This window comes from Mesoplodon densirostris, chromosome 14, assembly GCF_025265405.1.
Source record: "Mesoplodon densirostris isolate mMesDen1 chromosome 14, mMesDen1 primary haplotype, whole genome shotgun sequence".
NCBI lineage: Eukaryota > Metazoa > Chordata > Mammalia > Artiodactyla > Ziphiidae > Mesoplodon > Mesoplodon densirostris.
The window spans coordinates 75,223,017-75,243,573 of NC_082674.1; the positions used below are offsets into that span (position 1 = coordinate 75,223,017).

General features: G+C 62.4%; 2 protein-coding genes across 5 annotated transcripts in view; both read left to right on the plus strand.

Moving 5' to 3' along the window:
• FAM178B (family with sequence similarity 178 member B) overlaps window positions 1–5,020 on the plus strand; it is a 96,768-nt gene extending 91,748 nt beyond the window's left edge. Inside the window, 3 exon segments of the mRNA XM_060116977.1 lie at window positions 3,043–3,120; window positions 3,443–3,595; window positions 4,949–5,020. Coding sequence (XP_059972960.1) covers window positions 3,043–3,120; window positions 3,443–3,595; window positions 4,949–4,981 — 264 coding nt within the window. The 3' untranslated portion in view covers window positions 4,982–5,020.
• Window positions 5,021–10,102: 5,082 nt separating this feature from the next.
• SEMA4C (semaphorin 4C) lies at window positions 10,103–19,189 on the plus strand. 4 transcript variants are annotated; one of them, XM_060117603.1, is made up of 15 exons: window positions 10,103–10,160; window positions 12,151–12,299; window positions 13,762–13,910; window positions 14,237–14,299; window positions 14,446–14,544; window positions 14,620–14,716; window positions 14,839–14,955; window positions 15,053–15,204; window positions 15,289–15,464; window positions 15,711–15,855; window positions 15,952–16,174; window positions 16,297–16,409; window positions 17,366–17,523; window positions 17,611–17,681; window positions 17,809–19,189. In XM_060117603.1, exons 2-15 carry the CDS (start codon window positions 12,191–12,193, stop codon window positions 18,636–18,638), a joined length of 2,502 nt encoding a protein of 833 aa, XP_059973586.1. In that variant the 5' UTR covers window positions 10,103–10,160; window positions 12,151–12,190; the 3' UTR covers window positions 18,639–19,189. The 4 variants fall into 4 exon arrangements, with proteins under 4 accessions (XP_059973586.1, XP_059973587.1, XP_059973585.1 ...); XM_060117604.1 differs by having other exon boundaries at window positions 10,110–10,160; window positions 12,154–12,299; XM_060117602.1 differs by lacking the exon at window positions 10,103–10,160 and adding an exon at window positions 10,721–10,839.
• Window positions 19,190–20,557: the final 1,368 nt, after the last annotated feature.

Below are 20,557 nucleotides of genomic sequence, written 5' to 3' on the forward strand. Positions count from 1 at the left end.
CTGTCCCTTTGTCTGGACAAGAGCGGAAGGACCCTCTCTCACCTCTCCTCATCCTCTCAGGGCAGAGACCACGGGGAGGAATGGTCTGGGCGACTCTGCTGATAACGAAGCCCTTTGCCCCAAAGCGGGGAGAATGCTCCCAGCCCTCCTTCCAGGTAGTGGGCACGGTTCCCCCATACCCGCACCCACCCTTTGGACGATCGGCTTATACAACGTGGTTAACAGGGCTCTTCTTCAGAACTACCTCTTCCTTCTTGCTATTCTCGTGATGCGCCCCCCCACCCCCAGCCCCCGCAAAAAAAAAAAAAAAAAAAAAAAAAAAAAACCCGTATTCAGAATAGTTTTCCTGGGATTTTCCCTCCCGATTCAATTATGGGAATCGGCGTTAAGACTGAAGTTGTGAAACCTGTACAGACGTAGCCGCTGTTTTCTCTCAGTAAATCCCCACTGCACAGGCGTTCCTCCAGGGCACTCCTCAGATCCCAGGCCCACCGTCACCACGCCCCCCTCCCAGGAAGATACATTCTGCAGGGGAGGGGGGATCAGGGGGCTGGGGGCCTGGCCAGGGCCTCCACCTGAGCCCGCAGCCCAGCGCCTCAGCGCCCCCTTGGGTTGGGGGAATGTTTACAGGTGAAAGGTCCTTCTCCCCGCTATGCCACAGCCCTCCCGGGCTTTCACACCCACCCCGCAGACAGGCCCGCCTCCCGGCCGCCAACCAACGGCTCCGTCGCCCTTGGATATTTTCTTCGGCTTCTGCCACCTCTCACCATCAGCGTGCTCAATGCGCCTCTCGAAGAGGGTGCTTCCCAAGGTCACGTCCCTCTCCCCTGCCCCGCACCTACCCCAGACCCACCTGGGCTCAGTCGTTTATCATTGGCATTGTCTGGTTTAAAATTAATTTTTTTTCATTATATTCTGATTATATGAGTAAAGCACACACATTGTAAAGAAATAATCTTAAAGAGAGAAAAAAAAGATGAAGGAGGAAGCGTAATCCTTCTGAGAGCCGCGTTTTCACTTCGGTGGATTCCTTCCCAGCGGATTCTATCCCCTGCTTCCCCCAAGTGCCCCCCGTCTGTCCTCCACAACCCAGGCTCCCTGCTCCAGAGCAGCGTTGAGTGGCCTCCACTGTCCACTGTCTGGTCTCTCTGCTGCCAGCCCAGTCCCCAGGGTGCCCCTCTACCCCGAGTCCAGCCCAGCTCGTGCCCCAGCGGCGGTCAGTCCCCCAGCGAGCCCTGCCTCTGCTGCGTGCATCAGCCCAGGATCTGTCTGGTGCTGTAATCTTGGCTGTGCCCCACCCGCACAGGGCCACCTTCACCTCAAATCCTACGGCTCCTTTGAGACCTGGTTTAGTCACTTCCTCCCTCTGAAGCCCTCTCAGCTGCACACCACCACCGCTCCCCACCTCCCCAGAAAAGCCAGAAGGACCCTTTGTCCTCCTGGTCCACGGGAAAGCTGAGGTTCAGTATTCAGTGTCAGTAACCAAATGATTGCCTTCCTGAAGCATCTTTTCCCCTCTGACGTCTGAGTGTGTGTGGCTGTGTCTTAGTCAAGGTACGCTGTCTAGCGCACAGGCTTGAGCCTGCTTTAGGGGGTTGGGATGGCGGGAAAGAGCCGTTTGCCATGACTGCAGAGTTCAGGAGCTCCAAATGCCGTGTCCTCCTGAGGGCAAGGCCAGGCTGGGGAAGGGGGACCCAGCAGGTGGACCCTGCTCACGGAGGCTGGATCTTCCCCAGCCCCGGGGCAGCGCCGCCTGGAGGCACACCCAGTGGGCCCCCTGCTTTTCCCCACTGCCAGGTGCCATGCCACCCAACCCGGCCAGCCTGCCACCTGCGGGCCTCAGCTGCTGTGCTGAAGAACAGGCTGGGTCCTGGGCAGGGCAGGTGCCGCTGGAGGAGGGGGGCCGGTGGCCTGTGGCCTCAGGAGTTTGCATGTGATGTTTGAGCTGGAGAAGACTACACTCCAGAGTGTCTGATGCTCTCAAAAACCGTTCCAGCGTCTGCCCTAAGGAGGCTGCTGGGTCTGTGCAAAGAGGCTGTGACCGTTTCTGGGGCACCACCAGGTGCTCTCAAGGGGGAGGATGATAAGGGCAGGGGAAGTGGGGGGACAGGGGAGCCTTGGCTGGCTCTGAGCTCCAACCGCATTATCACCAAGCTGGAGCCCTGCTGGCCATCTCTAGAGCCTGCCTCTCCCCTCCCAGCTCAGCCTCAAGGCTGGTTATCTGCCACAGGCGTGATGGTGGGGTGCTTCCTGCCACCCTTCCTATCTTAGGAGGAGTCTGAAGGGGGCAGAGTAGCAGGCACCTCTGAGTGGGGGAGGGGTGTGCCCCCTGAGTGCCAGGAGCAGGCCGTCTGCACAGCAGGAGCCTCGCCTGCCTTTGGGGTGGGTGCTCCCCGTACTTCGTTTCTGTGCACAGCAGGTGAATGTCTCATAAATGAATGGGCACCCACAGAGTCCAAGGGCGCCCCGGGATCTAACTTAGCCTCTGATCACATAGAATCGGCCTTCGTCCTGTTTGCACCCCTTGGTGTCCAGGGGGCAAGAGCGAGGGTGTGCGTTGGTGGGTAAGGTGGGCAAATGCTCGACCAGACCTCCTGCCCTTTGCCCCCCTCCCCTCGCCAGCCTCCTCCGGTCAGCAATGTGGGAGTGTCTGGACTGAGCTGCACATCTCTCTTTGCAGGGGTGTCCCTCCGGGCTGAGCTGGGCACCCACGGGGGACCCGTGTACGCGTATAGTGGACAGTGGCTTCTGGTCACAGTGCGCACAGGCGTGGGTGCCACAGACGGCAGGCAGAGCTCAGAGGGGACAGGCCCCTCTCGCCCACGGGCTTTCTCCTCTGGAGCCCCAGGATGGGGCTAGGTGACAGTGTGGATTCTGGATGGCAGAGATTTCTTCTTTTTCTGAGGGGGGCGAGCGCGGTCATTCCTCAGGGGCAGAGCTCTGAGTGAGCGGGGCCCTCCTTGAGGACACCTCCCCACACACTGTCTCAGGAAGCCCGGGGCTGGGCCGGAGCTGCGCTCAGGGAAGCCTGTCTCTCCCCAGGTCTGCTACCTGTGCTACAGCCTCCTGACGCTGGCTGGGCTGGTGGTCAGCTGCCAGGACATTACTCCAGACCAATGGGTGAGTCTCCCACGAGGCTGGGCTGGGGCCACTGGGGGAGGAGCCCAGCCCGCTGCCAGGAACTGGCAAGAGTGGGAGGCAGAGAAAGAAGCAGGCCTGGGGGAGCCGGCCTCGTCCTCCTCCCAGCGTCCCAGCAGGCCTTCCCAAGGGATACTGACCCGCACCCCCGGTTACCCCGTGCCTCCCCCGCCTTTCCTGCCTGACTTCTGAGCAGTCACTCAGACCCGTCCTCCTCCTTCTCCGATTTTGTGCTCCCCTCCCCGACTGTGGCTGCCGGGCCTGTGCCTCCCCCCCACCCAACCCCGCCCCACGGCCTCTGCAGGGAGAGCTGCAGCTGCTGTGCATGCAGTTGGACCGCCACATCAGCACCCACATCCGGGAGAACCCCCAGGCCATGCACCGGACCAAACTCAAGGACCTGGCTGCCCAGACCTACATCCGCTGGCAGGAGCTGCTGGCCCACTGCCAGCCCCAGGTGGTGCCCACACCAGCCCCCCGGGCTTGGGAGGGGAGGAAGTGGTCAGGCGGCTGACCGGAGCCCTCAGTGTGTCCGCCCCCTCTGCAGCGGCCGGGTTCCTGGCTGGAAGATGGGGGCAGAGGGCAGCGCGGGGAGACGTGTCCTCGGTGGGCCATCGCCATTCTTATCAAGAGTCAGAGGCCCCGTGTGGGAGGGCGGTGAGGGAGGCACAGCACAGGCGACTCCTGGGTGAAGAAGGCAAAGAAAAATTTCACCCCGGAGAGGGAAGAGCCTGGGCCACAGGGCCAGTCTGTCGTGAGCCGTGCCAGGAAGGGGCAGCAGAGGCACCAGCTGTCCACCCTCTGCCCAGTTGTCCTGTGGGCCTGAGGCTGGCCTCCCACTCTGCTGGGGGGAACGCGCCCCGGCTGCCTTGGTCCCTCCAGGTTTTGTAGCAGCAGCGCTCACGCTCCTGACTCCCTCAGACTCCCTGGGTAATAAATATTCATAGCTAATGTTTATTGAATAAAGACCCTCTTCTACATGAATCCACGTAACCTCCATGAGGCAGGTATTGTTATGATCCCATTTTACAGATGAGCAAGGTAGCCAGAGTCACTGAGAGGTTAAATAGCTTGCCCCATCATGCAGGCCGGGGCGTGCAGATATCAGAACCAGGGCACAGAACCAGCCTGACTCGCCAGCCTGCACCCTTACGCACGGTCCAACCCCTGCTCTGGCAGTCTCCCTTCTGGCCTCTGTCCGTTCCTCCAACAAGCAGCCCTCCCACCCCTCCGCCCCCAGCCCTGGATGCAGATGAGCTGGGTCTCTTAAAAACTCTTTCTCCAACCCCCCTCCCAATGCTCCCGGGCTCCCAACTTGCCTTTCCTCTGACTCCCCTCTGCTTGTCCTTCCCCCGTAACCTCTGACTTGGGGCTGACACATCAGCCACAGGCTGTGGCTTGGGTCTCAGATTTCACAAGTCTCTGAGAAAGCTGGAGAGCAGATCTCACCCTCAACCCTAAGGAACTAGATCACACTGGTCTCTGGTGAGAAGCAGTGTGTTTGTCATGAAAAGAAGGAAAAGTGATTCGTGGCCTGGCCGAGCCAGAGGGCAGGTCCCACCTTCCTCTCACAGCGCCCTGGGCCTGTGAACAGGGAGTAGAGAGAACCAAGGCAGAGCTGTGGTTGGGTGGCCCGTTGACCTGCCATGTCCTCACCTGGACTGGCAGCCCCAGGAGCCTTGTGGCTCAGCATGTGGCACGGAGGAGGCCTTAGTGGAAATTCAAGGGATGCTGGAGCGCCAGGGAGCATCCCATTGGTGGGCCCTACCTGGGCCCAGACCGTCACACCCTGCTTTTCTCTTTGCCACAGACCCAGTACTTCAGGCCCTGGGAAGATATCTAATGGAGCAGGGCAGGGGTGGCCCAGCGCTCCTGGCTCTGGCAGGCAGTGAACATGGCCCAGCTAACTGGAGGCGTGAAGAACGGAGGCCAGAGGAGGACCAGCCAGCTGAAGCAAGCACCTGCCTCCCCCCGCTGCCCTGCGCCCCCTCCGGGCAAGGGTCCTGCCTCTCGCTGCCTGACTCACCTCTCAGCTCTCCTTCCCTTCCCCACCGTCTCCTCTCCCCAAGACCTTTGTCTCCAAAGCTCTGGATTTCCTGGGCCTCCTGGGTCCTCCGGCCACCATCCTCCCCACCCTCCTTCCCATCTCTGTGTGTCCCTAATGTGAGGGTTCCTTGTGCACACTAAAGTCTCATTTCAGCATCACTGGTTACAAGAGTTCCTTCAGTCCCTTACTGAGGGCCCGTGCTCAGCGTCCAGTTTCCTGACTTCTGGCTTATACTTTGCAGAGTTCTCACCCCAGGCAGTCATGTGCCCTGCCCCACCCCCTGCAGCTGAGGGCTGTTCGTAAACCTTCAGAAAGGAGCAGTCCTGGCTGTGGCCTGAGAGCTGTCAGACACCCAGGCAGCAGGGATGGGGAACGTTTGTTTGGACCGGTCTGGGACCACTCCCCACTCCCCGCTGCCACTGGGGAAGATCCACGGAGTGAGATGGTAGCTCAGGGCTGTAACTACACTTAATTCAGTTTATTGTTGAGCTCTGAAATCAACTCCCAGACTTAGGAGTTGGGCGTGGGGGGCGGTGCCCAAAGATAGTTCCCGAGGCTTTTTGTTTTCCCTCTGCCTCACCCAAGATCCGTTCTGTGGGCCCTGATCCCTGAAAAGGTGCTGGACGTCTTTGACCTGCTCCCCTTGAGAAGTGAGCGAGCCTTCGGTACCCCCAGGAGATCCTTGGGTATCACTTTCTGTCTCTGCCCACACGTCCAACCCTGAGAATCCACTGCCAGTCCCTGACCCCTCCTGACTCCTTTCTGGGTTGGGATGGGGTTTTGCAGGGGCCACAGGAGGTAGATAAGAGGTAGCAAAGGATGAGCCCTGCCCACTGGGCCTGTGCCCACTCCTCAGCTCAACCCTAGCATCTGCCAGTGGAACTCCACCATGGCTGGTGCTTGTGACTTTCTCTGTTTATTTGTCCCTCTCCTTTGTTCTTTCACACCACGGGGGGTCAGGGTAAGGCAGGTTAAGTAGGAAACTCCCCCAAAATAAAGGACCTTCAGGCCAAGTGCCTCAATTTGCAACCCCAAAATGTAGCCCATCGCTTCCTGGGCCTGTTTTGGAGGCTCTCGCTGGGTCCCCAGGGTGCTGGGAGCCGAGGCAGATGTATAATTCAGAGGGCACGAGCACACGGCAGAGGGCCGGGTACCACGTCTCCCTGCCTCTCTGCCTTCGCCAGGTGAGAGGTGGAAGAAGCTCTCTGCCAGGGAGGCTTGGAGGCCCAGGCGGCTTGCCTGAGAGTTCTGGTTTCTGTTCCTGGCCACATCACAGGCCCCCTCGGCCAGGGCACCCCTGAGGCCCCAGCGGCATCAGGTAGGCCTGAGATCCTCGGATAGCAGAGTGGAGGCTGTGCCGAGCCACTGCCTTCACCCTCCCTCAGGGCCGCCCCTGCTCCTGCTCCTCGGCTATTCAGTTTGCTCCGGAAACCTGGAAATCACCTTTGAAATTTCCTTTCTTCGTTCTCGAGGCCAAGGGCAGAGAGGGAGTAGGGAGGCCTGAGAGTCTGAAGCGGGGAGTTTCCGATTCTCGAAGCTGCTGGGCTCTGAGCAAGGGTTCGAGCTGTCCAGTGTTGCAGGCTCTGGAGCCTTCCTGCCCAGGCCCGGTTCTCGTGCACTGCCCCCTCCGCCCCAGCTCCCAGAGACACTCACCCCCAGGAGAGAAATAGATGCCAAGGAGAGAGGAGGTGTTGGTCACAGCTCAGGCCCTCCAGAGGCCTCCCTGTAACCTGAGCAGAGGTGTGCACTTTGAGGTCACCCAAGGGCGGACGGCGTCCCCCGGGACGTGTAATGGGCCCTCTCTGGAACTGGCTGGGAGCTGACCAGATCTTCTAAAACCAGTCCGGGACCAGTTAGCCAGCCTCCTCGAGGCCAGGAATTCCACAGTGACGCTGGCAACTTCACCACATTCTCTTTCCAGATCCCTAAGCCCCTGGGAAAAGGCTGAGGGATATCCTGGTGGAAGCCACTGGAAAAGCAGCATCCGGGGCTGTGATGACGGATGTTTTCCTGCTTCCTTTGGCGATGGTGGTAGGGAGGGGCTGGAAGGGAAAGGCTTCCCAGGTGGACAGCTTTGATAACTCTCCTTTAGGAGGAAGTGGAGAGAGGAAGTCCTTTTCCTATGTCCCCACTCCCCTCGGTCCCCAGGCCCTCAGAAAGGCCCCTGAAGAGTGGCTGACCCAGGCTTTTTCATTTCCCCCCTGTGGGTTGACAGCAGCTCCTGACTCCCTTGGAAGTTGGCCAGGCAGTGTTGACTACAGAACCCCACTGTGACCCCTCAGCCCCGCCCTCACCCCCCCCTCAGAAAGCAGCCTCAGGAGAGCTGGAGTTCACAGGAGGGGCACCGTGGCGCATGACCAAGGTGTGGGAGTGAGGGGGGCCTTGCTTTCCAGAGAAGACTCTTGGGTCCATCTCCAGGGGCTGGACTGAGCTGCCAGTGGGTCCTCAGAGAAACTCGTGGGGCATTTAGCACATCTGCCTTTTCTTGGCCACAAGCGGTTGAACAAATGGGGAAAGTAAGAGGGTCTGTCAAGGCCTAAGGCCTGAAAAGTGGATACCTTCCATAGAATATGATAGGCCCCGAGGAGGCTTGATATACCATACACAAGCCTTTTATTTTTTTCCCGGTATTAGTAACTTTTTTTCTTCTTAATTTAAGATCCAGGAATTCTCATTTTTGACCAGTTGTGCTTTTATTTTAAAGTATGAATCATGAGCAAGTAGTCATGCAGGAAACTTTATCCCCTGCCCACCCACCCACGGAAAAGTTCAGCGCCGGAAAGGAACAGAATGCAGCAGAAAATGAGCGAAGGTGGAAAAGGGGAGCAGGCAAGCTGCAGCCTTATCTTTGAGGAGCGTTTGGGAGGGAAGGGCTCCGGAGTCTGTTAGCAGGAACGGAGAAGCCGGCCTTGAGGTACAGAAGATGGTCACGGCCAGTGAAACCAAACCACCTGCTGAGACTTTCCACTAGGGCTGCCTTGCAGGTGGGGCTAGGAGCTCAGGTCTCAGCCTGGTAACCGTCACACCTAGAGGGGGGTGGGAGGTGAAGGCCAGGCTTGAAGGTGAGGAAAAACAGCAGGAGATGGAGTGTGTGTGGCCTAAAAGTTATCAGGATACCCTGTGACTTAGTGGAAAGACAGGATCAGGAGTCCTAAGGCCTGATTGAACATTCTGACCTTGCTCATGATCTATGTGAGTTTGGGCAGGATGCGTAACCTTTCTGAGACTCATTTTATCTATGGAATGGGAGAAACAATACCTACTTTGGAAAGGGTGGTCATGAGGGCAGAGTGAAGGCAAGTTGCAGAGTGTGAAGCACAGAACAAATGTGAGGGGTACCTGCCTCTTGATTTACAGCCACATAAATAGACGCAGGGTCTAACAGGAAGAGGGGGGTCACACATCTTCCTCCCTGTCAGCTGAAGCAAAGCCTTCCCTGCCCACCTCATGCTAATTAACTGGCTTGCCCCCTATCTCCAGCATCTCCAAGGCCACAGCTTTTCTTTTTTTTTTTTTCTGGTGGGAAGGAGCTGGGAAATGTGGCTTTGGCCAGCGCAGGAGAAGGGGCCTTTATGTATACCAGCAAAGACCCAATTGTTACTGAATCCAAACTGGGCTGCTTTTCCCAATTATCTCCACGACTCTTCTGGTCTCCACTTTTCTGATGCCAAGTTTTAACCCAGAACAAAAGCTCCCGTAGGGACTGATTTATAATCCAGATCTGCTGACGGGGCCCTAAAGTGTCCCTCCCCTCCAGGACTGCACCGGGCTTAAAGTCACCACCGTAGCCTCAGGGCCTCCAGTCTCTTCACCTCTGCCCTTTGCCCCTAGCCAGGAGGTGGCATCTGTCTCCGGGTCCCGGTGGGCTGGCCTCCCTGGGGTTCCTCTGTCCACCTGACCAGCTCCGAGAAAGCGGCTGGCAAGGAGGACACCCCAGCACCGCCCAGGAGACCAGGGCTACAAGTTACTTCTAGGAGCGGCTGTGGGCGGAGGCTGGCGGTTCGGAAGATGCCAGTTCTCCTCCAGCGTGGCTCCCCTCAGAACCCTTTCGTCTGAACATCAGGGCTCATGTCACTTGTTATTCAGCCTTCCAGGGGCACCAGGAGTCACTTCCTGAGGGTAGGCTCTGTGCAATCGGAGTCGAGGGTTGTCTTCCCCGGGAGCTGGCCGGGGGGGGGGGACGCTGAGCAGGTCCCTCCGCCTGGAGCGTGAGAAACAAGGGGGAGAAGGTCTCGGGGAGGCTTGCGGGGGTCTTCCTGGCTGGTGAGGCCCGTTCCAGTCTGATCGCAGGGGTCAGTGGGAGTTGGGGCCAAGAAACGAAGAAGAATTGGGGGCCAACAGACCACTCTGGTCCGTCCCGAAAAGAAGCCTCGGATACTCGCCCAGAGGTGGCCCGCACGCCTTCGTTCCAGTAACCTCAGCGTGGGGATCCCCTTAGCCCCATTCCCGAGCCCGGCCGCCCAGCCTGCGCGGTTGGCCTTGGGGGACACTTCGGAAAGACCGGGTGAGTCCGACTCCCCCGTGCCAGTGCCCGGAGTCCCTCCCCCGCCCCACCTCCCGGCGCGGTGGCGCAGCTCGCGGCTGCAAGGCGCGGGGCGGCAGGGCACGGGGAGGGGCGGGGGTCCGAGCCCCCGGGCGGGGAGCGGGTAGGCGTGCGGGTCGCTGTGGGTCGCAGCCCCCTCCGGGGCGGGCCTTCGCGGCCCGCCCCCGACCTCCGTCGAGCCCCCCCGCCTGACGTCAGGGGGGAGGGGGCGGAGAGCCGCGGCCGCGGCGGAGAAAGAGCCGGCGCCCGCCGCGGTGGCGCGGGGAGCCCGAGCCCAGGGGCGCCGAGCCGAGCCGGGCCGAGGGGCGGTGGCAGAGGGGCAGCGGAGCTGGGCGGGCGGGCGCGCGCGGGCGGCGGCGCGCGGGCAGGGGCGGACCGTGGTCGGAGCCGAACGCGAGGGCGGCGCCCAGGGATTCAAGCCGCGAAGAAGAGGTGAGTGAGGCCGGGGTTGCTTGGGGTCGGAGCCAGGGGGCTCCGGGGTCGCCGCTTTGTCCCCCGACTCGGGTGGGGGACGCCGCACGCGCGAGGGACAGGGTCTGGGGGCTCAGGCAGGGGCGGCGGCGGGGACAGCTGTCCGCCCGAGCGCCTTCCTGCGCCCCCCGCGGGCTGCTGCGCGGGGGCTGGGGAGCGGGGAGAGCGGCGCCCTCCACCACAGGGTCCGGAGGCGCGGACTGGTCAGGGGCAGCGGGGCTTAGGGAGCGGGGGTCCCTCGTGCAGTCCGGTCCGCGGCCGGGATCTTCTCCAGGCCCCCGAACTGCCCCTGGCTCCCCCACCCCCGACGGAAAGTTTGGGGCGGGCTTGGACGGAGGCCGATGTTGTGGGATCGGATTTCCCTGCCGCGGCCCCCCGGCCGCGCGCCCGCTCCGCTGGGGAGGCGGGCTGTCCTGGAAAGCCAGGCTCCTGAGCTGCGCCGCCCAGTCCCCGGCTGGAGTGCTCGCCCTGCAGCCGCGGGGGCGCCGTCCGCGGCCCGCCGCTCGGGGTGGGCAAGGGTGGGGGGCGCGCCGCCGGGAGCCCGCACCCCTCTACACACCCCCACCTCCGGGGCTGCTCCGGGGAGGAGCTGTGCCGGCAGAGCCTTGGAGCGCGCCGCAGGGTCCGGCCCGGGCCTGGGGTAAGGGGCCGAGGGAGGGCTGGGGGTGTGTTGGGGGACGGGTGGGGGGGGTGAACGCATCTCCTGCCCCCCCCCGCCCTTCCCGCGCTGGGTTACTGGGCCGACAGGGGGCGTCCGCAGGCCGGGCTCCGCCACGCTCCCAGCGCCGCCGCTTTGTTTGCCTTCAAATCCCCGGAGCTGGGGGAGGGGAGAATCCGGGGGGCGGGGGGGACCCGGGACGGGGTGTTGGCGGGGACCCTTTGTTTTGGGGTGAGCATAGACCCAGCTTCTGTGTCTCTGTTCCCGGCATTGGAGGGCTGGAGCAGTGGAAATTAATCCAGATGGCCTGCCCTGGCCGGGGTCCTGGGAGCGCGATCCCTGAGTTGGGAAGGTTCGTCAAGACCCCGGGAGAGCGCAGCAGGCGCCGGCCCTGCTCGGGGCGCCCTCCTCGGTCCAGGAGGAACCCCCCTGGCGCTCCCCACCGGGTCCTCACTTCCCCCCAGCCCCCGCCTGAAAGCGCCACCAGGAGATCCCTGATGAGACCGGAGCGGGCTCCGTTGTCCCGCCGCCCCTCAGCCCGAGGGCTGGTGTCTCCTAGGATCCTGTGCAAGGAACAGGATGAGGCCCCGGTCATTTCCACGCCCATCCCACCCACTTCCTGCCTTCCTTCTTGGGCAACAAAGGGGCCTCGGGAAGCGGGGCCCCTCCAGCTCCCGGCCCCACTTCAGCCCTGTGATGTGGAACGGGGTTTGGGGCTCTGCCCGGCTATTGTCTGCGCTGGGGGAGGCGAGAGGCTGGGGCCGGGACCCCCGCAGGCCTGATGCACCGAGTCCTCCCTGGGGGTCTTTTCCAACCGCCTGCCCCACCGCATGCTTATCACCCTGCTGAGGGGTTTGCGTCTCAGAATTAGGTCTTGGAGCTGGCTGGAGCCCCAGTAGGGCCAGGTCCTGCCTCCAGAGGTTACTTTAAGAAATCCTTCGAATCTGTCAGGCCTGAGGTGGGGAGGGGGTCCCCTTTTTATTTTCTTAAACAACTTCCTGTTGAAGAGAAGGAGTCGGGGAGGGCCCGGAGGTCGTCCGAGTGTCCACTCCTGCAGCTGACTTAGCTCTCTCCCTCCCCCCAGGGAGACCCCATGGTCCCTTTGGAGGCTGTAGAGGCTGAGGCCAGGTGTCGGAGGGGACTAGGTCTCTGCTCCAGGGCCTGGGGCACGGGGGAGTCCTGGGGAGGACGGATCAGGTCTTCCGTCCTGTCGGTGCCTCCTGGCACGGCTGTGTGGGCCCCCTTCTGGTCTGTTTTCTCTGGTTGTGATTCTGACCCTTTCTTTTCCCCCAGCAGGGCAGCTGGCCTGGAGCTTAGTGCCAGGGCGTGTGCCATGGCCACGCACTGGGCCGTCTGGCTGCTCGCAGTGGGACTGTGGGGCCTGGGCATTGGGGCTGAGGTGTGGTGGAACCTGGTGCCCCGGAAGACGGTATCTTCTGGGGGTGAGTGCCTGGAGGGCGGGGAGCGGGAGGCCAGGAGGGACTCCTGGGGGAAGAGGGGTGCTAAGGAATTGCCCTCTAGGACGTGCCAGCTGTATTCTGCAGTCGGGCTCAAGGCCCACTGATGTATGTGACACAGCTTACTGAGAAATGTGAGTGAGTGGCCCTAGGGACCCAGAGCTGGTAGTCCAGGCCAGGACCTAGAGGATCCCTCCTGACACTTAGGACCTGGCTCGGCTGCCCCTGTTATACAAGAGAGAGTGACCATCCTGCATTACTCTCCCCATGCCTCACTTCTGGAATTATCGCTAGCACTGAGAACCTAAAGAGAGAAACCTGGGTCAGGATGGGCATGAGGTGAAGGGTGTCACCGCCCGCCCCCAGGAGGCCCCTTAGCAACCCTGATATGATAGACCCCCCTCTGCTGCCCTGACACTGTGCTGTCTGGTGGCCCTAGAGTGGGGGGGGTGTACGCACGCATGCACGTGCTTGCGTGGGGGGACGGCAGACCTGACAGCCCTTCTGTGCTCACACACCTGTATGTGGAGGTGATGTCAGGTGTTTGTGTCATCCGTGTGCTCTGGGGACCCAGGATGAGCTCACCTCCCACAGGCTCCTCTCCGTGCTAACGAAGCCCTCCCTTGCCAGCCTATGTCTGGGCCCATCGTTGGCTCCAAAGACTAAGGCTGGTTTAGAGGGACCCTGAGGACAGGTCGGCAGCTATTTTGGGGGCTGACGTAGGAATCCTGTGACTACGCGAATATCATAGCGCCCTGCTTGGCGGATGGCAACAGGGCTTCCCAGCCCCGAGGCTTCAGCGCCATCTCTGGTCCCCAGCTTCTAGTTTCCGCTGACCTCCCTGGCCTGGCCTCCCAGCCCGATTCCATCTCCTGCCGTCCCTCCTCATCCCATAGCCGGCTGTGCTTGTATCCCTAACAGCCCAGATTTGGGTCCCACTGGAGGGAAGGGTTTCCTAAGTCAAAGGAGCGCTCACAACTTCTGTCCGTCCTGCCCTGCTGGATCAGGGTCCAGGGCCTGGCTGGACCCTGGTGAGGGCAGCAGGCAGCAGAGCAAAGAAGGAAGCAGCCGCTGAGGAAGCTGGGAGGGGGGGAGCACTGCTGACCCTGAGAGTGAGAGCCATCGGCCTGATGGCTTCCTCTGACCGGAAGCTGTGGCTGAGATATCCTTCCTTCCTCCTCCCCAGCCCAGATTTGCCTCCGCCCCGGCTGGGAAAGGCCAGGGAGGCCTGGGTGGAGCTGTCAGAGCCAAAAGCCTGTTCAGAAAATGCCCTTTCCTACCAGTCAGGGGGCTTGGCTGGCATCTGCCTGTGGGGTGCTGGCTCTAATGTGGGGACCAGGGGTGACCATCGCATAGAGGAAGGCTGATTTTGGGGCGGGGGGGCCTCCCGGAGTCCCAGGAAAGTCCGTTCACCCCACCCCTGCTCTCTCTGGCCTTGTCCCTGCAGAGCTGGCCACGGTGGTGCGGCGCTTCTCCCAGACGGGCATCCAGGACTTTCTGACGCTGACCTTGACCGAGCAGACCGGGCTCCTGTACGTAGGGGCCCGGGAGGCCCTGTTTGCCTTCAGCGTGGAGGCTCTGGAGCTGCAGGGAGTGGTGAGAGGTGGGGGAGCGGGAGGCACACGGGGGTGAGAGAGGCAGGACCCGGAGGGGCTTTGCTTGGCCAGGCTGTCCCCTCGGCTCAGCTGCCCCCCACCCCATTCTCCTCGGTGAGCATGTTGCTCCCCCCGAGTCTGCAGCACTTACTGGGTCCGCCGCGTTGGGGCAGCTGGGGCTTCTGACCTCTGCTGGAATAAGCTCCCAGAGAGTGGGGACCGTGTCCTCTCACTTGGCTTCCCCACGTTGCTGCCGTGAGCCGTGCTAGTAGCACATGCCCAGTATGTACCTGTGACATTGCTGACGTGTCCCCTCCCTGTCCCCAGATCTCATGGGAGGCGCCAGCTGAGAAGAAGGCCGAGTGTACCCAGAAAGGGAAGAGTAACCAGGTGGGTGCTTGGGACAGTGCTGGCGGGGGCGGGGGGCATGGTGCACACTCTTTCCCCAGAGTCCGCTTTGTCCCGGTGCTGGTCTGGGTCCTTGTGTCCCCATGTCCGGGGCCCTCATACTTTAACTGATGCCCCTCTCTCCCCAGACGGAGTGTTTCAACTTCATCCGCTTCCTGCAGCCGTATAACGCATCCCACCTGTACGTCTGCGGTACCTACGCCTTCCAGCCCAAGTGCACGTACATTGTGAGTGCCGCTCCTCTCCCCCAGCCCCCTCGACCGATCCCCGTCGCCTTCTCATCGCCTCTTCCCTTCCCCTAGGACATGCTCACCTTCACCCTGGAGCGTGGCGAGTTCGAAGATGGCAAAGGGAAGTGTCCCTATGACCCAGTTAAGGGCCACACCGGCCTCCTTGTGGGTGAGTGGCTGTCCCGCTGCAGGTTGGGGGGTTCCCCCAGGACTTGTTCCCACTCCGGGGCCGTGTGGCCTGAGTGCAACCGCACCTCGCTTCTGGTCCGGCTGACCCCCTGTCTCCCGTAGACGGGGAGCTGTACTCGGCCACGCTCAACAACTTCCTGGGCACGGAGCCCGTCATCCTGCGGAACATGGGGCCGCACCACGCCATGAAGACGGAGTACCTGGCCTTCTGGCTCAACGGTGAGCCCCGAGGAGCCGGCCAGCCCACCGGGCAGCCGTGGGTGGGAAGCGCCGCGAGGGCCCAGCGTCCGGGCTGACCCTCCTCCCCTTCCCGCAGAACCGCATTTCGTGGGCTCCGCCTACATCCCGGAGAGCGTGGGCAGCTTCACGGGGGACGACGACAAGGTGTACTTCTTCTTCAGCGAGCGCGCCGTGGAATACGACTGCTACGCCGAGCAGGTGGTGGCCCGCGTGGCCCGAGTCTGCAAGGTACAGACCCCCCACGCGGCGGGCGACCCGGGAGCGCGGCGGCCCGGCGGGGCTGACCGGCAGCGTCCCCTCGCTGTCCCGCAGGGTGACGTGGGGGGCGCGCGGACGCTGCAGAGGAAGTGGACCACGTTCCTGAAGGCGCGGCTGGTGTGCGCCGCGCCCGACTGGCAGCTCTACTTTAACCAGCTGCAGGCGCTGCATACCCTGCAGGACGCTTCCTGGCACAACACCACCTTCTTCGGGGTTTTTCGGGCGCGGTGGTGAGTTGGCCGGGAGCCCTTGGGGGTGGGGAGGAGCGGGTTCGCAGGTTGGGTCTGACAGGGACAGGCCTCGGGGGACGTCCAGGCGCCTGCCCCTTTGCAAAGCCCCCCGCGGGAGGCGGGCCGTGCTCTGTCCCCGGTGGCACTTGGAGCCGCCGTCACGTCACGTGGGCCCGTGACCACTGCATGCCCGGAGCTGTGGTCGCCCCAGGCCTGACCCTGGGGGTCCCTCCCTTGCTGTGACAGGGGCGACATGGACCTGTCAGCAGTCTGTGAGTACCAGTTGGAAGAGATCCAGAGGGTGTTCGAGGGGCCCTACAAGGAGTACCATGAGCAAGCCCAAAAGTGGGGGCGCTACACCGACCCGGTACCCAGCCCGCGGCCCGGCTCGGTGAGTCATCCGGGGCAGGGGCGCGCTTGTGTCCTCCCCTCCAGTGCCGTTCCCGCCGGGCTGATAGCTATCCCCTCCCCCCCCCCGTGCCCCCAGTGCATCAACAACTGGCACCGACGCCACGGTTATACCAGTTCCCTGGAGCTGCCAGACAACACCCTCAACTTCATCAAGAAGCACCCGCTGATGGAGGAGCAGGTGGGGCCTCGGTGGGGCCGGCCCCTGCTGGTGAAGAAAGACGCCAACTTCACCCACCTGGTGGCCGACCGCGTCACGGGGCTTGATGGAGCCACCTATACAGTGCTGTTCATCGGCACAGGTGGGCCCAGGGGGCATGGCCTTGGCCGCTGGGGACTGGGCGAAGGCCTGTGTGCCCCAGGCGGGGAGAGCCTCTTGCCCTTTTCTTTACACCTGTCCTCCCTCCCCCCGCCACCACCACAGGAGATGGCTGGCTGCTCAAGGCCGTGAGCCTGGGGCCCTGGGTCCACCTGATTGAGGAGCTGCAGGTATTTGACCAGGAGCCGGTGGAAAGCCTGGTCCTGTCCCGGAGCAAGGTAGTAATCAGGCCCCAGCCACCACTGTCCCCAGGCCTCCCCTGGTCGTGTGCTTGGCCGCTACAGGGGTGGGGAGATGCCTGAGCCACCTCGGGTAGCTTGGGGCGGGTCCCAGGAATGAGAGCGCTAACGGAATCCGCGCTCTGCGGGCATTATGTTTTATATATAGCCTGGTCCTGGCGGGGCTGCGTTCCCAGAACGGGGCCTTGGCGGCTGCTCTGTGCGCTTTCTTCAGGCCCCTCGGGGTTGCGCTGTGCCTCTTCTCTGCCGGTGCCACTGTTGGCCAGGCCTTGTGCTGTGTTGGTTCGTGATGCCCCCGTGATGTCGCCGTGCCCACCGGCCCCCGTTGCCCTCCAGCCCTGCCCCCTGCCCCCGGCGGCTTCAGCCGTTCCCTGCAGGGCCGCTCTCGGCTTCTGCTCCTGCTCTCCTCTGGCGTATCTGTGGCACCTTCACGCGCTTGCCTTTCCCCACCTGTGGTGGCTCAAGTTGTTTCTCCAGAACGTGGAATAATGGCAGAAACAAAGTCTGTGGTTGAAGAAACACACAAATTGGCAATCACCATTCAAACAGAGGAAAACGCCTTATGCTCTGCTGGTGCTATTGTGAGGCTGACGGGCCCTGCGGAAACTGAACTTCCTGCGCTATTTATACTGTCCTGGAGTGAGTGAGTGAGTGTATGTGTGTGTGTGTGTGTGTGTGTGTGTGTGTGTGATTATATTTCTCGGCCTCACAGGTCTGCTGTTCCTTTCTAATAAGGTCACATCTGTAAGGTGCTTAGGATTGCGTTTGGCTTGTAGTAAGCCCTCCGTGCGTTCTCAGTCCTCAGATTTCCCTCCTCAGGACTTGAGCACAGCCCCCTTGTTCTTTTGGGCCCCTTGTGACCCCTGGCAACAGTCTGAGCCGCCCCCAGGCCATGTCCGGGCCTGGCTCACCCCCCTCCTGGGCTTCTCTGGCAGAAGCTACTCTTTGCGGGCTCCCGCTCCCAGCTGGTCCAGCTGCCCCTGGCCGACTGTGTGAAGTACCGCTCCTGCGCTGACTGCGTGCTTGCTCGGGACCCCTACTGCGCCTGGAGCGTCAACACCAGCCGCTGCATGGCCGTGGGCGGCCACTCCGGGTGAGCGGGGCTCTGCGCATGCTCGGACCAGCAGGGAGGGGAGGGGGTTAGAGCTGGGACGCTGATGGCCTCTGCTTCCCCCACCAGATCCCTGCTGATCCAGCACGTGACAGTCTCAGACACCTCAAGCATTTGTAACTTCCGGGGCAGTAAGAAAGGTGAGCTGTTTTTCTTAGTCCCCCTCCCAGGGCGGTGGGCCCTGGGCCAGAGCTGGCGTGTCTGCATCCGCCCCCCGGCCTGGGTTTCCCGCACTGACTCTCCGCTCTGCTTTCTCTGCCGCTGCAGTCAGGCTCACGCCCAAAAACATCACGGTGGTGGCGGGCACGGACCTGGTGCTGCCCTGCCGCCTCTCCTCCAACCTCGCCCACGCCCGCTGGACCTTTGGGGGCCGGGAGCTGCCTGCAGAGCAGCCCGGCTCCTTCCTCTACGACGCCCGGCTGCAGGCCCTGGTGGTGATGGCTGCCCAGCCCCGCCACGCCGGGGCCTACCACTGCTTCTCGGAGGAGCAGGGGGCCCGGCTGGCTGCCGAAGGCTACCTGGTGGCAGTGGTGGCGGGCCCGTCGGTGACCCTGGAGGCCCGGGCACCCCTGGAGAGCCTGGGGCTGGTGTGGCTGGCCGTGGTGGCCCTGGGGGCCGTGTGCCTTGTGCTGCTGCTGCTGGTTCTGTCCCTGCGCCGGCGGCTGCGGGAGGAGCTGGAGAAGGGCGCCAAGGCAGCCGAGAGGACCCTGGTGTACCCTCTGGAGCTGCCCAAGGAGCCCACCAGTCCCCCCTTCCGGCCCGGCCCCGAGACGGACGAGAAACTCTGGGACCCCGTGGGCTACTACTACTCGGACGGCTCCCTCAAGATCGTTCCTGGACACGCCCGGTGCCAGCCCGGTGGCGGGCCCCCCTCGCCGCCTCCTGGCATCCCCGGCCAACCCCTGCCTTCTCCAACTCGGCTCCACCTGGGGGGTGGGCGGAACTCCAATGCCAACGGATACGTGCGCTTACAGCTGGGAGGGGAGGACCGGGGCAGCCTCGGGCACCCGCTGCCCGAGCTCGCCGACGAGCTGAGACGCAAACTGCAGCAGCGCCAGCAGCTGCCGGACTCCAACCCCGAGGAGTCCTCGGTGTGAGGGGACCCCTCCGGCGGGGCGGCGTGGGAGGCGCGGCTCCTACTTTTGCACAGGCACCAGCTACCTCAGGGACATGGCACGGGCACCTGCTCTGCCCCGGACGGACCCTGCCCGGCACCGCCCGGCCATGAGGACCTGCTCTCTCAGCACGGGCACTGCCACTTGGTGTGGCTCACCGGGGCACCAGCCTCACAACAGAGGGCACCTTCCTCCTCTGTGAGGGGCTGTGAATCACAGACGCACGGGACCCCAGCAGCCAAAACCTTTCAAGGTGGAAGTTGGAGATGTGGGTGTGTTTGTGTACATACATGTGTGTCTGTGGACGTGTGCACGTATGTGTGTGTGGGTGTGTGACATAGTCTTCCTGTTTCTGTCAAGTCTTCCCTTGGCCTGGGGTCCTCCTGGTGGGTCACTGGAGCTATGAAGGGGAAGGGGTTGTATCACTTTGCCTCTCCTACCCCCGCCTGTCCCCAGTGGGGGGCAGCCATGTACATACGGGGGTGGGCTGGGCAGGGTGCTGTGCCTCTGGGGGAGTCCAGGGCTCTGGGGTGGGCCTGGTTCTACTCCCGGGGCTGTGAATGTTTTCAGGGTGGGGGGAGGGAGATGGAGCCTCCTGTGTGTTTGGGGGAAGGGTGGGAGGGGCCTCCCGCTTGGCCCTGGGATTCAGTGGTATTTTATACTTGTCCTCCCTGGCAGGGCTGGGAAAGGTGGTGTGGGGGGAGGGGGGAGGGGGAGGGAAGGAGAGGGCGGGCATGCTGTGGATGCGGCACATCCTCTCCCAGCCCCAGGAGGAGGGCTTCTCACAGTGTAACTTATTGTGTCCCCGCGTATTTATTTGTTGTAAATATTTGAGTATTTTTATATGGACAAATAAAATGGAGAAAATGAAGCTGTTCCTGTCATGGAGATAAGACATTTGGGCCAAAACCTTCTGGGTGCCAAGAGGGAGACTCCCTGTGGGTTGAGTGGGGCTGGACTGCCCCCCCTCTCGGTCCTGGGGCAGCCGCCCTTTCCTTCAGTGGTCCCCCTCCTGCCTGTGCCCCTCTCTGGAGGGGGGACAGCCCAGGCGCCAATGTTTTCCCACAGTGGTGGTTCGGGCTGGGAGCCAGACCAGGGCCACAGCCTCTTGAGAGCCAGCCTTGGCTTCTGGCCAAAGGGAGAAGTCAGGGCATGGGGAGTTGAAGCAGGAGAGCGGGAGGGGCCTGGCTTCCCAGAACTCTGGGAAGGGGAAATGGGAGTGAGGAGGCCGAGGAGGGGAACTTCCTAGAAGCAGCTTAAGGTGGTGTGGGCTGGCTCGTGTGAGGATGGGGCTCCCAACCAGCTTAAGGGAGGAAAGATGACTTCCAGCCTTTACCCTCCAGACTGTTAGCCTTGAATGCTTCAGCTACACGCCATAGGGAACTTTCCCCATTGCCACCCGGTGGGCACCAAGCCCCTGTCCTATGGAAGGAGCCGTGCAGGGCCCAGATATTTGTAAGAAAAACAGGACCCCGCCTGGGTTCTATAATTCACGCCCACACACACAGGCAGCCAGTTCTCTGTACCCTTGACCGGTCTGGGGGTGCCTGCTGTGGCTGGAATAGGCTGCTGCCCGGCGTCCTGCTGTTAAGAGAGGGCTGGCATCTGCTGACGAGCACGCTATGCGTCCTGCACGGTCACTAACCCACAGCCCAGAGAATGTCTTGATACAAGAAGGTTGATTCGGTAAGCTAGGTGCCCACTGTGGGGTTGAGGGTTCCAGGCCCTGCCCCCCGGGCCTACGTGCAGGTCCTCCCAGCGGCAGGACAGGTCATGACTACCTGCCTCCCACGGGGTTTTAAAAAGTGAGCAGGAGGGGCGAGAGGAGGGAGGGTGTCGCGCAGCCTTTCAAGTGGACACCGCGCCGCCGCGGTGACCCGTCTTCCTGGGCCCGCGTGGTG

Coding starts and splice junctions, on each gene's coding strand:
- SEMA4C (XM_060117603.1), top strand. CDS start 12,191: ATGGCCACGCACTGGGCCGTCTGGCTGCTCGCAGTGGGACTGTGGGGC. Junction 14,300..14,445: donor AGAAAGGGAAGAGTAACCAG/GTGGGTGCTTGG, acceptor CTCTCTCCCCAG/ACGGAGTGTTTCAACTTCAT. Junction 14,956..15,052: donor CCTGGCCTTCTGGCTCAACG/GTGAGCCCCGAG, acceptor CCCTTCCCGCAG/AACCGCATTTCGTGGGCTCC.